The sequence below is a fragment of the Conger conger genome, chromosome 11 (genome assembly GCF_963514075.1).
Source record: "Conger conger chromosome 11, fConCon1.1, whole genome shotgun sequence".
NCBI classification, from domain to species: Eukaryota; Metazoa; Chordata; class Actinopteri; order Anguilliformes; family Congridae; genus Conger; species Conger conger.
Window position 1 is genome coordinate 32,010,684 of NC_083770.1, and position 15,896 is coordinate 32,026,579.

Consider the following 15,896-nt stretch of genomic DNA (forward strand, 5'->3'; position numbering starts at 1 on the left):
TTGCCCCATCCACCAAAACAAAATACACTCAGCCAAAGCAATGTACATAACATACTTTCCTTTATTGAGAACATAAATGGAATCTTATATTTCATAAAAATAAAGTTTGCCATTTTAAAATATCCATCATGTGCTTAACAAAAAAAGATGCACAGCAGGAATTATTGAAAACTAATCATAACACTAGATTCTGATGGAGAAAAAAGAAATCATCTCAGTTAAATTCAACATTAAATAATACTCCATTACGGATGGCATTAAAATGTAGTGCAATACTTTTACCCTTGAGATCTCATTTCTTAAAACAACTGTAGCACCGTACACAATCTGAATTATGTCAACATTATTTTTTTTAAACGTGTCCTGATGGTTAAACGGTGTTCCGCAGTAGCATTCTTACTCAACTTTGATGGTTGGCTATACATTTTGCATGTGGACTGAACTAGTTCAAATCACAAGCTTCAATGCATTTCAAATGGCATACAAGCAATCTATGCTAATGGCTTAGCCTTTCACAACATGGAAGGAAGTAATGCAGGGCACTAAAGAAACATCCACACTTAACCTGACCTTGGTTTGAATACTACAAACACTGAGTTGATACTACCAGAAGACCACAAGTTACCTTCACAACTTTCTGATGTTATAATACTGAACATTTGAGACGCAACCCCTGCATACCAGCATTTGCTGTAATCTTACTTCATGCGAAGAAACCACAGAATTAACCATTACATGTTTTATTGACACACATTTGGAAATGTGTATCCATTATATTAAAGTTCTATATTCCCCAACCATAAGAATATTGTAATAGGGTTTGTGATACTGTTGAATGGAGGACTTAGGAATTTGGTAATGCTTAGCTTCCACATGTTGTCATGGAGAATATGTGAACATGAATGCAGGAGCAGGAATTCTGTTTGGCAATTCTTTAAGGGCCCTTGTTTAGCAAAATTATTCTGCGCACAAATCAGATTCAAATATTTGTTTGTGGTAAATAAGTAAAAAATGCATTACTTTTGAAAACATTACTTTTGACTGGTCTGAAGTTGTAGTTGCTTCTCAGGCTAAATTAAATGTTCAGATATGCAATCCTAGGTAATAAAGTGAGGTTGGTGGCTACATTCAGTACTGCAGATAGACCAGAGGTGGAAGATCTTGGAGTTAAAGGGGCACACATTTCATTCTGGGGACCTTTACTGAGCTATAAACTGCAATCTGATCTTTAATCCTCTATTAATTATTTGTGAATTACAGATTTCCTGTTGGACAAGGCCTTATGTCAATATGAAGAGAGTAAAATTGTTCAACATATTTTTGTTATTTACAACAGTTAAATTCAATACTCTTAACTGGTCTGGCAACCTGAAAATCTTGACTTTACTAAGTCCTTCCCATTAGGGATATGTTCCTACATCCAACATCCTATGTCAGGATTAATTAACTGATAGCTAATATGGAGAGGTGGTGGGTGATGTCAGATCCAGATTAGTACATAAATAACTTCTAAATCAAAGCCAATTAATTGACATTTTATAGCTGGTGCAAATGAAGCACATTCAGTGTACACCCAGCGATTCAGCATACACTGAGATAGTATTTATTCTCAGCATCTCTCCTGTAATACCTGCACTGCTAAACTGCTAATAAGCTATAGAGACTTGTACTTTTGTCAGTCATACCAGCATGCCATTGCCAGTGTCTATTTGCTTGCAGCTCAGATAAATTGATACATAATGAATATTTTTTTTTAATGGGAAATGCTGTTCAGACATAACCGTAATAACACTTTCCCTTTTAATTTCCACAGTCCCATTTGACATCTGGCACAGAGGGATGGACTTCAGTCTTATGTCTGTAGTTGTGAGCTTTTGTTTTTACCTGTATAAAGGGTCCCATGTTTCCCTATAGTCAGCCCCCCAAGCCCAGATATATTGCAATGTAACACACCCCTTTTTCCTCAGTTACATACAGTCACCATAGGGCAAAGATTTTAAGGACAGTTCCTGAAGCACAGAAGAGAAACAGACGCCCCTCTTTCCACAACATTATTAGAATAATCCAGATCAATACCAAAATCACTCAATGGATTTTTTTTGAAAAATAAAAGCAGTGTATAGACAACCCACTTCACCAAGGAAAACCAGCGCAATAAGAATTGACTCATCTCTACTATTAATAAATTAAATCATAATGTGACCCATTATGGGCAATTCTCCAATATACACCCTCATGTGCAAAACCACCACTTTGGGACAGCAATCACAAAGTTCTGCTGTAAAACATGGACATAACACGTCAGTCTGTCTCATGTCTACAAAACAGCCCATGCCACCAGCTAACTAAAGGAGAAGTAAATAATTAAATTACACAATTCCTTGTTAACGAATGGTTTCAACAAATTAAACATGGAACCAGCAAATAAAAAACCAAAGCAATGGCAACAATTAATCTTTTTTTCCTACATTCAGTTCATATACAAAATAAGTTCATTTAAACCTTTTTCGACAGTTATCCCTTAATTTGCTTCATTCAACATGGCTTGTATTGAGGGAAATGGGAGGGATGAAATTGCACAGTGTCATATTCTTGGTGCCATCAGCCGTTTAAAAAATACAGTCTAAGGAGAGTCTTGTGCTACCTGGTCATAAAGGGTAAGCTCCAGTGCCAGGCGGGAGACCACAGTCTGACTGCCGCGCTTTCACAGTGAAGAAGGCAAGACCTGACGCGGAGCTCCAGAGGCCTGCCTGGAAATCAGCTGTCCTTGTAGACAAAGAGAATGTCCTCATCTGTCCCATAGCTCATGCGGGCCTCCTCAAAATTACTCATGCTGGTGCAACACACTCCTGTTAAACAGAAAACACACACACCTGTGTGAGAACTGCATTTCAAGACCTATAAATGAAAAAAGATCTGAAGTACTCCGCCAGTCAAGATAAACTGGTAGAGAGTACTGCAGTACGGCTAATACAAATTACACTCAGCGTGCCAGGGTGACATATTCTCCCATGTCACAGGAATACATTTCAGGAGGGAACTCACGGTCGGAGTAGGCGGGGTTGTTGTAGAAGATACAGCCAGTGCTGCGGTTAAAGCCACACACCACCACAAAGTGGCCTTGGTATTCTGGCTTCCTGCAGAAGCATTTCTGGCCCACAGGAAGGAAGCAGCAATACTTCACTGGTGTCGAGCAGAATTCACACACCAGCACTACGGCGTTGACCAGCACAATAGCCACATGGCCCTGAACCAAGTGGTTCTGGATTTCTTGGATGGTCACTGAGCTTTGGGGAGGGGCAGAGTCACAGAGCATCGCTTAATATTCATATATTTATTAACTTGTATATGACAATTTATTAACCTCTACTTTACATTTATCTGATCAAATTGGACTACACAAACACAATTATATGCCAATCCCATCTCTGTTGAGAACAACATGCATCATGAAAACGTGCCAATTCAGGCTAGACGCCATTTATTTTCAGTTTTGCAGTCAGTCAGATGAGCTGCATGCCCACCGCAGTGGCATTTCCAGCACTTCCTGTGAAGAAAGATTGTATTTGGCAGTAGCCAAGACTGGATTTTACTCCAGACCAAGAGCTGCTGTCTTACGTGGTACCCAAAAGCCCCCAGCAGTGAGCTCCATAATGTTTGGGACAAAGACCTGCCTAGACAATTCCAACTTAGAAAAGTTGGAATTAATGCATATAGTCAAACGGCTTCAAGAATAGTAACCATTTTCTTTCAGGTGTGTCATTTTTAAGCCTGTCATTGGTGTGTTACATTACATTACATTAATGGCATTTGGCAGACGCTCTTATCCAGAGCGACGTATAACAAAGTGCATACCTATAACTAGGGATAAGTGCGCTGAAAGACCCTAGAGGGAAGTACAATTTCAACTGCTACCTGCACAACAAAGATAAGGACCAGGGCCTATTTGATCTTTTTTCTTTTCTTTTTTTTAAACAAACAAACAAACAAACAAACAAACAAACAAACGCAAAAGTATGACCAAACCCCTTAACTAGCCAAACACTGCTTACCTAGCCAAACAAGAAATACTGATACACAAAAAAGTACATCACAGGAAGACAACAATTAAGGTTCACAGGGAGGTAGGGAGGGACGGGGAGAGGTGCTGCTTGAAGACGTGCGTCTTCAGTTTGCGCTTGACGATTGGAAGAGATTCTACAGTTCTGACTTCAACGGGGAGTTTGTTCCACCACCATGGAGCCAGAACAGACAGTAGTTGTGAGCGTGAGGTGAAAGTTCAGAGAGGGGGAGGTGCCAAGCAGCCTGTGGAGGCTGAATGAAGAGGTCTGGCAGGGGTGTAGGGTCTGATGATTTTTTGTAGGTAAGCTGGGGAAGACCCCTTAACTGCTTGGAAGGCTAGCACCAATGTTTTGAATTTGATCCGAGCCATGACTGGCAGCCAGTGGAGGGAAGTAAGCAGGGGGTGACATGTGAGTATTTGGGAAGGTTGAAGACCAGACAAGCTGCTGCATTCTGGATAAGTTGGAGGGGTCTGATGGCAGATGCTAGGAGTCCAGCCAAGAGGGAATTGCAGTAGTCGAGGCGGGACAGAACCATCGCTTGGACCAGGAGCTGGGTCGAGTATGGGGTGAGAAAGGGGCGGATTCTCCGTATGTTGTATAGGAAGAACTTGCATGACCTGGTCACCGCCGAGAATGTTCTCGGAGGGGGACAGTCTGCTGTCCATCACCACGCCGAGGTTCCTTGCACTGGGTGATGGCGTAAGTGTGGTATCCCCTAGGGAAATGGAGAGATCCAGATGGGGAGAGGCAATGGCAGGGATGAATATCATTTCAGTCTTACCTGGGTTGAGCTTTAGATGGTGGTTGGCCATCCAGCTCTGGATGTCACTCAGGCAAGCAGAGATACGGGCTGAAACCCGTGTGTCAGATGGTGGGAATGAGAAGAAGAGTTGGGTATCGTCCGCATAGCAGTGCTAGGATAGACCATGTGCAGTGATAACAGGGCCAAGGGAACGCGTGTAAAGAGAAAAAAGAAGCGGGCCTAGGACTGAGCCCTGGGGAACTCCTGTGGCAAGGGGCCGAGGTGTTCGATACCGTACCAGCCCAGGCAACTTGGAAGGAACGACCAGAGAGGTAGGACTCAATCCAGTCCAGGGCTGTGCCACAGATGCCCGTTGCTGACAGGGCGGACAGGAGGGTGGAGTAATCCACAGTGTCGAAGGCAGCAGAGAGATCTAGAAGAATGAGGACAGAGGAGAAGGAGGCTGCTTGTGCAGCATGGAGTGATTCACTGACGGAGAGGAGTGCGGTGTCTCTGTCGAGTGGCCAGATCTGAAGCCAGACTGATGGGGGTCTAGCAGGCTGTTGTTAGAAAAGAAAGAAGAAAGTTGACTAGAAGCGGCTCGTTCTATGGTTTTAGATAGAAAAGGAAGAAGAGATACTGGGCGGTAGTTCTGGATGATGGAGGGATCCAGAGTAGGCTTTTTTAGCAGCGGGGTGATGTGGGCCCTCTTGGAGGATGCTGGAAAACAGCCAGAAGACAGGGAGGAATTAACAAGGCATGTGACAAATGGGAGAATGTCAGGTGTGATAGTCTGGAGAAGAGAAGAGGGGATAGGGTCAAGGGCACAGGTTGTAGGGCGGTGGGAGAGCAGGAGTTGAGAAACATCAGAGTCTGTAAGGGGGGAGAAAGTGGAAAAGGAAGGGAGGGCACAGAGAGGGGGGCGGTGGTTGTAAAGGATCTGCGGATGTCTGTGAATCAGCAAAGTCATCAAAAAGGGGCAATACTTAATGGTTTAAAAATCACAGAGAACAGAGCTAAATCAATAAAAAAATCTATTTGTCCCAAATGTTATGGAGCTCACTGTATATTCACAACCTTCCTAAAATGAGTTCTGAAAACTTCTGTCTTTGTCCTTGGGGAGAAAGAACTGCCACATAATCCAAAAAAACTAAATTACACTTTGGGTATGTTAGTGAAGTAAAATTCAAATGATGGCACCATGCAAGTATTTGAACATATTTATTTTCTTGCACTGGTTTCCTGTCCTGTCAAGTTGCCCATAAAATGATAGGAAGGATACATTCTAGAAATAAATCTAATTATTTCATGGAAGGCTATTATTTATATTTTTTTAAAAGGCATCATGTGAGTGAGAGAGAGAGAGAAAATATTTCATACCATTTCTTGACTACCACTCCTTTGCTCTCAGCTTTTAGAAAGAGTTCATTAACTCTGTCCTCTTCAGTATCAAAATGTTTTTTGTAGAATGACTAGATTTGAAAAGAAAGTGAGATAATATAAGCAAGACTACATTTCTCATGTGACTGAGGTGAATTTTCTTTGTATGAAACATTTATTGCTGAAATGCACACTGCAGAAACCACCAATGAACACCTAAAATACGGTGACATTCTAGAAGGTGAAGATGGTGAAGGCTTAGGCCTTCATTAAGCACAATCCATCCAATATACAGTTATTCCAGATTCAGACAATCTTAAGATAAACTGTATAGTGTAAATAAATTAACTGTACTCAAGTTTGCAATGCTTATATCATACTTTTTAGGAACATTTGACACATCTGTCAACAAAACATTGCAAACAACTTTTATTAAATAAAACTTTTATTAACTTTTATTAAATAAAATAAATCTAACCTGGGGTGATGTACATACAGAAGTTACGTATGACATATAATGAAGCTATTCTAGAAAAGTACCTTGTTGAAGGGTACCACATCTTGTCTACAATTCTAGTAGTAGATATGCAGTATGTCCGTAATCAGCGACTTTACCTGGTTCCTGAAGCCCTTGTCTACACCCAGCGTCTGAGTGCAGAACAGGTGTCTGACTCCAAGCTGGCACATGAGGTAGGCCAAGTCGATTGTCCACACACTCTCCGTCAGCTTTAGCTCCCAGCAAGCACTCTGGAAGTCATCTTCACTCACAGGGTGAAGGTACCTACAACACACAATTAACTAATCTCCACTGTCTCCTGATACAGTTCAGGTGTCAGTGACTTGTGTATCTGAAACACATACACTTTGATCCCTGTACAAGACTTTATATTGAATCATAATCAAATATCAGTGATGAAGCCTCAGATGGAGATTTATTTGGATAGTCAAAATGGTGATGATACAACTAATGACGTCATGGCTAACTATCAAAAACGAACAACATATGCAACAAAATTCTAGGGAAAAACCTAACATTAATATTTAACCAGTATAGAGAAAAAATACCTTTGCATCCTCATACCATCGCGACAATTCTGAATTTCCAAGAGAGTAGCAACGCAACCGTTCTAAGAAAATAAAAGTTCATCCAATCGGAGATCACACAAAAATTCCAGATTCCTTTTAAAGCTGAATTCCATATTAAATTGTGTCATGGTAATATATTCTGCGTTTTCTCTTCGTATCATTGGAGTAGAAGGAGGCGACAGGCTGACTTACTTAAAAACCATTCGTGAACAGGCCAAGCCGCAGTCCCAGTGGTACAGCTGCCGGATGACAGGTACGTTTAACAGAACGACATCATCTGCCAAATTAAAAATTGTGACCAACATGTTAGCATAACATAACATGACCAGCTCATGATCATGGAAGGGGGCAATAACAAGTAAATCTTGAGCACATGTATCCTCTCCTAAAGCTTACTCGTTTTTTAGCCCCCTTCCCCCTCCACTCTAACAGCCGACTGTTTCACCTGCTACTTTCAAACCAAAATAAGAAATATCTATATGCTCTATAATATCTATATAGCTCTACGACATCACATTTCCACGAAGACATACTGCTCCTATTACAAATCTTCCTAGACGCCGAGCATATTCAGCAGTGTGTAATGCTGAAGTGTAACTTCTTGCGACTCCTAACTTCCAAGCGTCCAATTACTTGACCCCTTCTGCAGTCCTCAGATCATGCACTTTGCCATTTATCTCTGCTGTGGCCACCTCGCTGAATACTGGTTGTGTATCCAGTGAAGAGTGACAATATCCAATGTTGTATACATCTCCAGTCCATAACTCCACTCCCTCTCTAAAACCCTTGGACAGGTTGTATCCACTCAGTTTAAGAATACCGCAATAACGCTGATCATGTTAGCTAGCTAGCTACTCGGTCAACAGATTATGTGTCATTTATGACTTCACAGTAAGCTAGAAGGAACCAGAGTAGCTAACGCTAATTTGGTTGGCCAAAATATTGATAAACATGCTACATTGTTTATACCGTTTTTTCGAACTAGCAATGACTGCATGCTTGGATTCCGACAGCTATTTCTTTGTCGTGTTAGTTAACTTAACATTGGCAATGTAACGCTAGCAAAATATCAAATAACTATGTGACTTCCTAAGCTAACGTTAGGAAGCAGACCGCAATCAAGTTATTTTTAGTAGTGGTGATCAATGGAGCTAAGGTTCACAACGTCCACTTCAAGTACAAGGCATACCCTCACGTTAGCGAGCAATCTGGCTAACGTAGAGTGATAAGTAACGTTAGCTACTAAATTGTCGTCGATGCAAGTACAATCGGTGTATTCACCTACCTGTCATTGTGCGATGTTTTTTGTCGCTTGTTTAATATCGATCAGCTGTCTTTTGCCCGTTAATCCCGTTGGGTACCTCATGAAGTCTGAGACTCGCCAAACGGCTAAGTCAATCGGATAGTAAACTAGCTACATTACTGCCTATGTTGTTTGATCACGAATCCCGGTATAATTGTCACGAACTACAGAGCCGTCTGCTACTTGTAACTCTAAGAGATGCGACGTTGTGTCTTGCTCGTCGAGAGGGCTGCGCAACTTCCTCTTTGGAAGGTGATCTTAGGGAATACGGCCCCTGATAGAACTATGGTCGAATGGCCTCGCCCAAAATATGGGTGTGTTTGTTAGTTTTCTAGAAACGGTTCAAGCCAGTCTTGCGAATGTGAAGAAGGTAGCTAACTTGTAAAATGATCATGAAACCAAAAACCGATAGGTCAGACACTCATGCGAGTTACGCGTTTACATTTGCGACTACCCGTCATGTAAAGTGCAAATATTTTTTATACATCAGACTAGTTCATTGGATTGTTATTTAGGAAGCTTGCACCTTGTCGGCAACTATTAACTTACTACAAAAATGCAAAATACTTTCTTTAGTTTAATAGACCTTTGATTAACACAGAACAGTAGTTCGGTTTCTTGGTTGTTTTCCAGCTAGTTAGCAACATATGCAGATGGTGTGCCACGGTATTAAACACGGTGTTCATAACCTATTTTGGTCAATAATACTAATGCGGAAGGAAGAAAATGTTTAACAAAAAAATATAGACAAACGGAAGTACTTTAACAACTTCCGGTGTAACTAATGCATTATGGGTGGCGGAAAATACGCCTTTTGCGTTGGTAGCACGCTGAGCTAAGAAGCAGCTTGTCTGGAGACGTTTGTAAATTTCCAACAATTTCCTTTGAATTCGAGGAGGTAAGGTCTGTTTTATGGTATAGTGTTTCGTTTATCACATTAGTATAACCCAAAGTCGTTGATGTTAGCCAATATCTAAAAAAATATCCAGAATAATTCAGTACAGCCTCGAATGGAACGATGGCGACGAACATTGCTAGCTAACGTTGTGTATTGTTTGGCTGTTAGTCTAGTTAGCTTGCTAACGCTAACATTGTCTGTATTTATAAAGTAGATTGGGTTACATTTAATTGCAAAATCCATCTAAATGGGTATATACTTGTTTGGTATGTTAAGATGCTCGTAAAAAATATATAAAAATATCGTATTAATACTGAATGCTCGATTTGAGCATCAGGCTAATTCTCGGGTTTTCAGTTGCGAGTGGCCCAGAAAAAAAGTAGATGCTAATTCTCGGGTTTTCAGTTGCGAGTGGCCCAGATTTTGGTAGAGGCTTGCTTTCAGTATGGTGTTTTTACAGATAACGATACTAAGTCATCTATAACAAGCAGTGCGGCCAACTATTTTGCATCGACTAGACCTCTAACTGTTCTCGTTTAATGCCGACAAAACAGAGTAGATTAGAACGGCTGAGGCGCTATAAATTTGGTTTAGTGACCAAATGAAGCGTATTGTAAGTTACTGTTTCATACGCGGAACACCCGAGGCTAGCAGCTACTAGCACCGTGGCTAAACTGGTTGTTTTATGCATCAAGAAATGGTAGGCCAGCATTAGCAAACGTTTTAAGCGTAATCAGTTGGAGAACGGATACCGTCCGACTACGTGTCCTTCCTGTTCACTGTTTTCGTTATTCAAAAGTATGTGTGTCATTGATCAACTTTCCTGTCTCTTTTCTTTGTATTGTTTTGTTACCAGCAAACATGTCGATCGGCGTGCCTATTAAAGTCCTGCACGAAGCAGAGGGACATATTGTGACCTGTGAGACCAACACTGGCGAGGTGTACAGAGGGAAACTCATAGAAGCAGAGGACAATATGAATTGCCAGGTAATGCCACCTAACACTACAACAAGAAATCTACCCAAGTTAATATTAAGTGACCAATTATGCTCACGTTTCTGCATTGATATGCAGTGCCAGAGGTGCATTTGAATAATTTAACCGTTAGGTATTTGTTGATTTTAAATATTTGTTTTACTGCTCCTAGTATTCATTTCTGATTTACAAGCACATGTTAAAATTATCCTTTATAAAATTTATTATAAATCCCACTTGTCTTAATTTCATACAGCCTTTAATTACAACCCCTCCCCTTTTCCCTAGATGGCAAACATCACAGTGACATACAGAGATGGCCGTGTGGCCCAGCTAGAGCAGGTCTACATCCGGGGAAGCAAGATCCGATTCCTGATCCTGCCGGACATGCTGAAAAATGCACCCATGTTAAAGAGCATGAAGAACAAAAACCAGGGATCTGGAGCAGGGAGAGGGAAAGCAGCCATTCTCAAAGCCCAAGGTGAGAGGAAAGAGTGGAAGCATTTTGCAGCCATGTTGCCAACTCCCACTTTTGTTTGGATATCAGTCTTGTGTGCTGTGCCTAATTTGTTCTTTGTTGCTTTACCAATGACACCTTTTAACATAATGTATTGCGTAATTGACATTTGTTTCATTCCTTTCAGTGGCTGCAAGAGGTCGAGGACGTGGTGGTATGGGACGAGGAAACATTTTCCAGAAAAGGCGATAGTTTTGTTTGAACCTTGTTTAAAAATTGTACAGCTGTTTTGAACCTTTTTCCCCTAGTTTTTAAGACATACAGCATTGCTACCTGTTGCAAGTTTTGGAATACAAAGGTGAAGAAGCATGGTGTAACAGGTTTATGATTGTTTTTGGAGGCACAATAAAGTTTTTTTTTTTTTTTTTTTAAATACTTTCTTGCTGTTTGATTATTTTGTTTAACAACTAAAATATGGCTCTGTTCATGGCAAAATAAGAAACTATAAATGTCTGATTATTGGGTAGCTATAAATTGTATGAACTATATATTGGGTAGTTGGTACAATTCAGTGCAGTAGTGGCAAAGTGTCCCGGATGCCTGATTAAGTGGGAGCTTATGCTTTAGTCTGTACTGGGTTATCAGGTCAGAACAAAAAGTAAAGTTGTTCAGATTAAGAAGCAGAAACTGAATTACTGAAATTTAGAACTCATCTGCTGTTGTTAAACTGATTTGCCTTTATAATCCAGAGGCTCTTTTCATAGGTGTGATCAGACAAAACTCAAGGCTTGAATTACAACTTATTTTTTACACTACACAAAGTATCGTTTGTGTAAGCAATGAAATGCTTGGTCAGATATGTGCTTGTTGGCTTGAGTTAAATATCCCATAAATGTTTTAGTAGTATTGGGGGGCACTGGGTCACACACAAACACAACATACACAATAGTGTAGAAATATAAAGGTAGTAAAATTAAGTGCAGTAAGAGTTTTAGGTCACCATCTACATCAAACTGGATTATAGCTTCTAATGATTTGGGTCATAAATAATTTGCTTGTGTGTCTGACATGCGAAGGCCATAAGAAGTGTTCAAAAGCTAGTTTATGCCGGTTGAAGATCAGGCAGGCAGGCAGGCAGGCAGTAGCCTGATGGCGCAGGCCAGTGAGCTGGCTAGCAAGGCTATGTAATACGCCACAAAAAATTACACAAGGGCTTGGACAAATGTCGGTCATGATTGTGTATGGATACATTTTTGTGTAGGGAGAACTTGTCGGATAAGATGGTTGCTGCAATGTGAAGGAAGTGGTACACGTTTCCCTCGACATTAATGCCATTTCATTTGTCAACCACACGATGGCAAAAATGAGCCGCATAGTCTACTATACCCTGACTGTTTTGAGGTTTGGCGCTGTCGCACCTTAAATAACGCACATTTTTGTGCACATATTTTATAGATTTATTTGAAACTACAGAGAAGTAATCGCTTAATTATCCCCAGGGAGCTCTGTATTACTGTTCATCCAGTGCTATTGTAATTGCTCAGTAAGGGGAATTAAATACTTGTATTCATGAACAAAATACTAGCCTATATGCAGAAATGTTTCAAACGGACAGTTACATTATTTAACAATACCCAACACCACCTACCTATTCAGGCTCAAACGCCCCCGGGTTACGGGAGGGTGATCGGCTGTTTGGGTCGCATGATTGGTCCTCCCGGATGTTCTCGCTTCCTATCAGATGCTCGCTCCCTCCATTCTTACTGAGAACAGTTGAATTGCTGTGGAATACACCGTGAGAGAACTGGCCTGTGCAGCGAGGTACCCACATCAGTAGCATCATTAAACTTAAAGGTAAGATCGCAACAATACTGACTTGTATAACACGACATTACCTGCGTTTGAGAATTTCTTGTATTGAAAACAGTTTTTTTTAGGAGGGACACTATTATCATAGCGTCTCCCGTGGGTAGATGGATCCAGCTAGCTAATAGCTAACGCGGAGGCAGCGAATTCGTTTTCACGGGAAATTCTGAAATTATAAATATTGTTTGAGATGTATACCTCTTGCTCAGCGTCGCATATTCGCATGGGGCTCTACCTGAATGAACGTTTATAGGCATACGAAAATAGGCGTTAGATACAGCTAAATTACTCATGATTGCTCTTCGATATTAATGTCAAAGAATAAATATTAATCTTCATGTGTACGAGAGACGTACCCTGCAGTGCATGACATGGACGCCTAAATCTATATAACATTATTAATGTCCCTAATCAAATCTCATCGTCTACCGTAGTCTCCGTAGTCTACTGAGCAGTAAAAAGCCTATACCAGTTTCACGCTGTGGCTAGTGTTTGTGGGTACAATTTCTATATTTTTTTCCTCTGTCCTCTCTGGCTTCTTTCGACAAAACAGATTTCCATATGAAAGCGCACAGTTAAACCCCAAAGGGACACTAACAATTTGCATCCCACACTGATTGTTTTGGTGCGCTAACTGTACTACAGCGGCGCAAAAGTCCGTCGGGTCCTAAGGTCCCAAATGTTTCCATCTTACTGACAGAACCAGGTCATATAAAAACTGCCTTTTCAGAATGGGTCCAGTGTGCGTAGTAAGAGAGCAATTGTATATAAGTAGGCCTGTTAGCCTATTTTGCCTATTTTTAAAGTCGCAATGTTTTCTGTGCACTGGTTTCTGGAAATCAAAATCTCGTTAGGTGTTTTGGCTCTTTTGTCCTTATTTAGCCGACTAACAACGAACCTAATCTAAAGCTAAAATCAACTGATTTTATTTCAGTGACCAAGTTTAAGTTCCATTGTTGTAAATTGATGTGTGTACTCTCATCTGAAATACTAAAAAGTCAGTTTACGCGATCAAAGTCACATTTTCACTTGATCTTATAGAATATAATCATTCACACGATTCACGTTGGCATGTAAAATTGTCCCATTTGTGTAGGAAAATAATTTTTTAAAGTTTTTGAATCAGTATTCTAAGCATTACTTAAATGGCTGTCAATCATGATTCTGGCAAATATTAGGTTGTGGGCAGGCTGTGGTCGTGTAGCAGGTGTCTCATCATGGTCAGGGCTGAAACAAATAAAACGGCAATGGGGGCATTCATGTAATAAAAATGAGGGAAGTGAAACATTTGATATTATTTGTATTGCATATTAACATATATGCACCTATATATATATATATATATATACACTGATACTCTTGGGTATGCAGTAAAATATCTTCCGTCTTAAAATTAATGGGCCAGTATACTTCTCAGTTGTTCCACATATCCAGTGATTGAGATAACTATCCATAGCCCCCACCCATTGAAATAATTATTATGTACAGTATTTTGGTTAAAGTTTTTTGATGATATGGTTTAAGATTAACTGGGGTATTAGATGCCTGAGAGCCTCATGGCAAAATGTAATCTCCCCTCATCTAAACCGGTAATGTTCTGACTACAAGGAAACACATATGGCCGGTCATTAAAGCTGGCTATAGTAGAGTAGTAAATCCTCTGACTGATTATGGTGGTAGGAAGCTTGCTGTATTTGGACAAGCAGAGCTGTGCTGAGGAGAGGCACCTCTGACAGACCCTGCATTTCTCACTCATTATGTTTTTTAGTGAGCTCCTTTGCGCCAAGTGGCCAAAATGCCTGTTTATGTTATCCACCCATTCCATTCTCCCTTCACTCACACACCCTGACTGACACCTGCAAAAAGGTTGGACCATGTGACCTTGATTTTGCAACCAGGAACATCTGGAGCAAGAGGAGCTGATGGGATACTAACAGCTGTCTGTTTCTAGGGCAAGGCGCTGGTTCCAATGATCAGCGAGGACCGGGGGTTTAGTGCAAGGAGGTGACCTCTTTGGCTTACATGAGAAACCATTGTGAACTGGGCCATCCTTCCATTATGTGGGCAAATGTTGTTCCACGTGTGCTCTGTACTACAGCTGTAGACTCCTTGATGGTTTCTTTTACCTGCTCGCATGCATTTTTATGTGTGTGCCCATCAGCAGTGAAAGTAGGTCATGTTTAGGGCACATTGAGGACTGGGTTGAATACCCTGCACTTTTCTGGCTGATGACATCCTCAGTGTGGATGTGCTGTCATGTATAATTTTTTAAAACCTGCTGGATTTGGTACCCATTACATGGGCCCAGATAGATAGTTTGAGAAAGTACAGCCTTGGGGGTTGTGGTTCAGTACTAGCATTGTGACTCTCCTCCAAACAGACTGTCCTGGTCTGTTTGTATTCATTCTCTACCAGACAAGTGACAGTATCCAAGTGCCAGTGCCTGGAAAACAGAATGGAAATCCTCCATATTAACTGGACCACACCGACTCTGTGGGTGTTTTATGTGGTTGTTATCACTCAAGGTTACACTTAGGAACAGGAACAGATAGTTTCTAGTGTGGAGACAGAATGTTGACATGTTATGGTACAAGGACTTGGAGAATTAAGCACATTGCTTTTTTTTGGATCTCTTGGTTGCTTGGCCCTTTCAATGCTCCCCCCAAATACCTTCTGGAATTGAAGTTGAAGCATCACCTCCAAGGATTTTGTCTTTCTTTTTCATGCATCCAATACGTTCATGTCATGCTACCTATTATGATCAGGTACCTTTTTTCCAGTTCCCACGAATGTGGGGTAAAGCTGAAATTTTAGCTTCTGTACATGTCCCCCATAGGCTTCGGCCTGTCCAGCTGCCAGCATTGCTGCTACCTCACCCCCACACTGGCATCATCCATCTGTTTCTGAAACAAGCCCTCCGGAGACCAGTCCTGCCTCCCACTGACAGGGAATATGCCTGCACGCCAAAAAGCGATGCAGGTTGGGTAGTCCCACGCTGCATCCGACATCCTCCTTACTCTATGCAAAAAGAAATGTGTCCTATTTTCTCTCTACCCTGGGAAAGCAGCCTAGAAATGTTTCAGGGGATGGCAGTAACTCAGAGTTGGTTTGCCTTTTTTTGGTGA

The 15,896-nt window shown here is 41.0% G+C and overlaps 3 protein-coding genes across 4 annotated transcripts in view; 2 read left to right on the plus strand and 1 right to left on the minus strand.

Moving 5' to 3' along the window:
• Positions 1 to 38: 38 nt before the first annotated feature.
• gucd1 (guanylyl cyclase domain containing 1) lies at positions 39 to 9,302 on the minus strand. 2 transcript variants are annotated; one of them, XM_061259645.1, is made up of 7 exons: positions 8,558 to 9,302; positions 7,465 to 7,549; positions 7,252 to 7,313; positions 6,802 to 6,967; positions 6,187 to 6,278; positions 3,046 to 3,287; positions 39 to 2,849 (listed from the first exon to the last, which is right to left on the minus strand). In XM_061259645.1, the coding sequence occupies exons 3-7, from the start codon at positions 7,263 to 7,265 to the stop codon at positions 2,758 to 2,760; spliced, it is 606 nt and encodes a 201-aa protein (XP_061115629.1). In that variant the 5' UTR covers positions 7,266 to 7,313; positions 7,465 to 7,549; positions 8,558 to 9,302; the 3' UTR covers positions 39 to 2,757. The 2 variants fall into 2 exon arrangements, with proteins under 2 accessions (XP_061115629.1, XP_061115628.1); XM_061259644.1 differs by lacking the exon at positions 7,252 to 7,313 and having other exon boundaries at positions 8,558 to 9,301.
• A 14-nt stretch (positions 9,303 to 9,316) lies between these two features.
• Positions 9,317 to 11,330, plus strand: snrpd3 (small nuclear ribonucleoprotein D3 polypeptide). The gene is made up of 4 exons (XM_061259646.1): positions 9,317 to 9,473; positions 10,330 to 10,460; positions 10,737 to 10,929; positions 11,093 to 11,330. The coding sequence occupies exons 2-4, from the start codon at positions 10,335 to 10,337 to the stop codon at positions 11,155 to 11,157; spliced, it is 384 nt and encodes a 127-aa protein (XP_061115630.1). The 5' UTR covers positions 9,317 to 9,473; positions 10,330 to 10,334; the 3' UTR covers positions 11,158 to 11,330.
• Positions 11,331 to 12,580: 1,250 nt separating this feature from the next.
• Positions 12,581 to 15,896, plus strand: part of LOC133140896 (calcium/calmodulin-dependent protein kinase kinase 2-like) — a 17,160-nt gene continuing 13,844 nt past the window's right edge. Inside the window, exon 1 of the mRNA XM_061261179.1 lies at positions 12,581 to 12,759. The gene's annotated coding sequence lies outside the window, so the exon portion shown is untranslated. The remainder of the gene's footprint in view (positions 12,760 to 15,896) is intronic.

Bases quoted from the DNA above. Each gene is read 5' to 3' on its own strand.
- gucd1 (XM_061259644.1), bottom strand. The intron at 6,968-7,464 runs GTAAGTCAGCCT...TGTGTGTTGTAG, and splicing joins TGTTCACGAATGGTTTTTAA to GTACCTTCACCCTGTGAGTG. The intron at 6,279-6,801 runs GTAAAGTCGCTG...TTTCAAATCTAG, and splicing joins ACAAGGGCTTCAGGAACCAG to TCATTCTACAAAAAACATTT.
- snrpd3 (XM_061259646.1), top strand. From the start codon at position 10,335: ATGTCGATCGGCGTGCCTATTAAAGTCCTGCACGAAGCAGAGGGACAT. The intron at 10,461-10,736 runs GTAATGCCACCT...CCTTTTCCCTAG, and splicing joins AGGACAATATGAATTGCCAG to ATGGCAAACATCACAGTGAC. The intron at 10,930-11,092 runs GTGAGAGGAAAG...CATTCCTTTCAG, and splicing joins AGCCATTCTCAAAGCCCAAG to TGGCTGCAAGAGGTCGAGGA.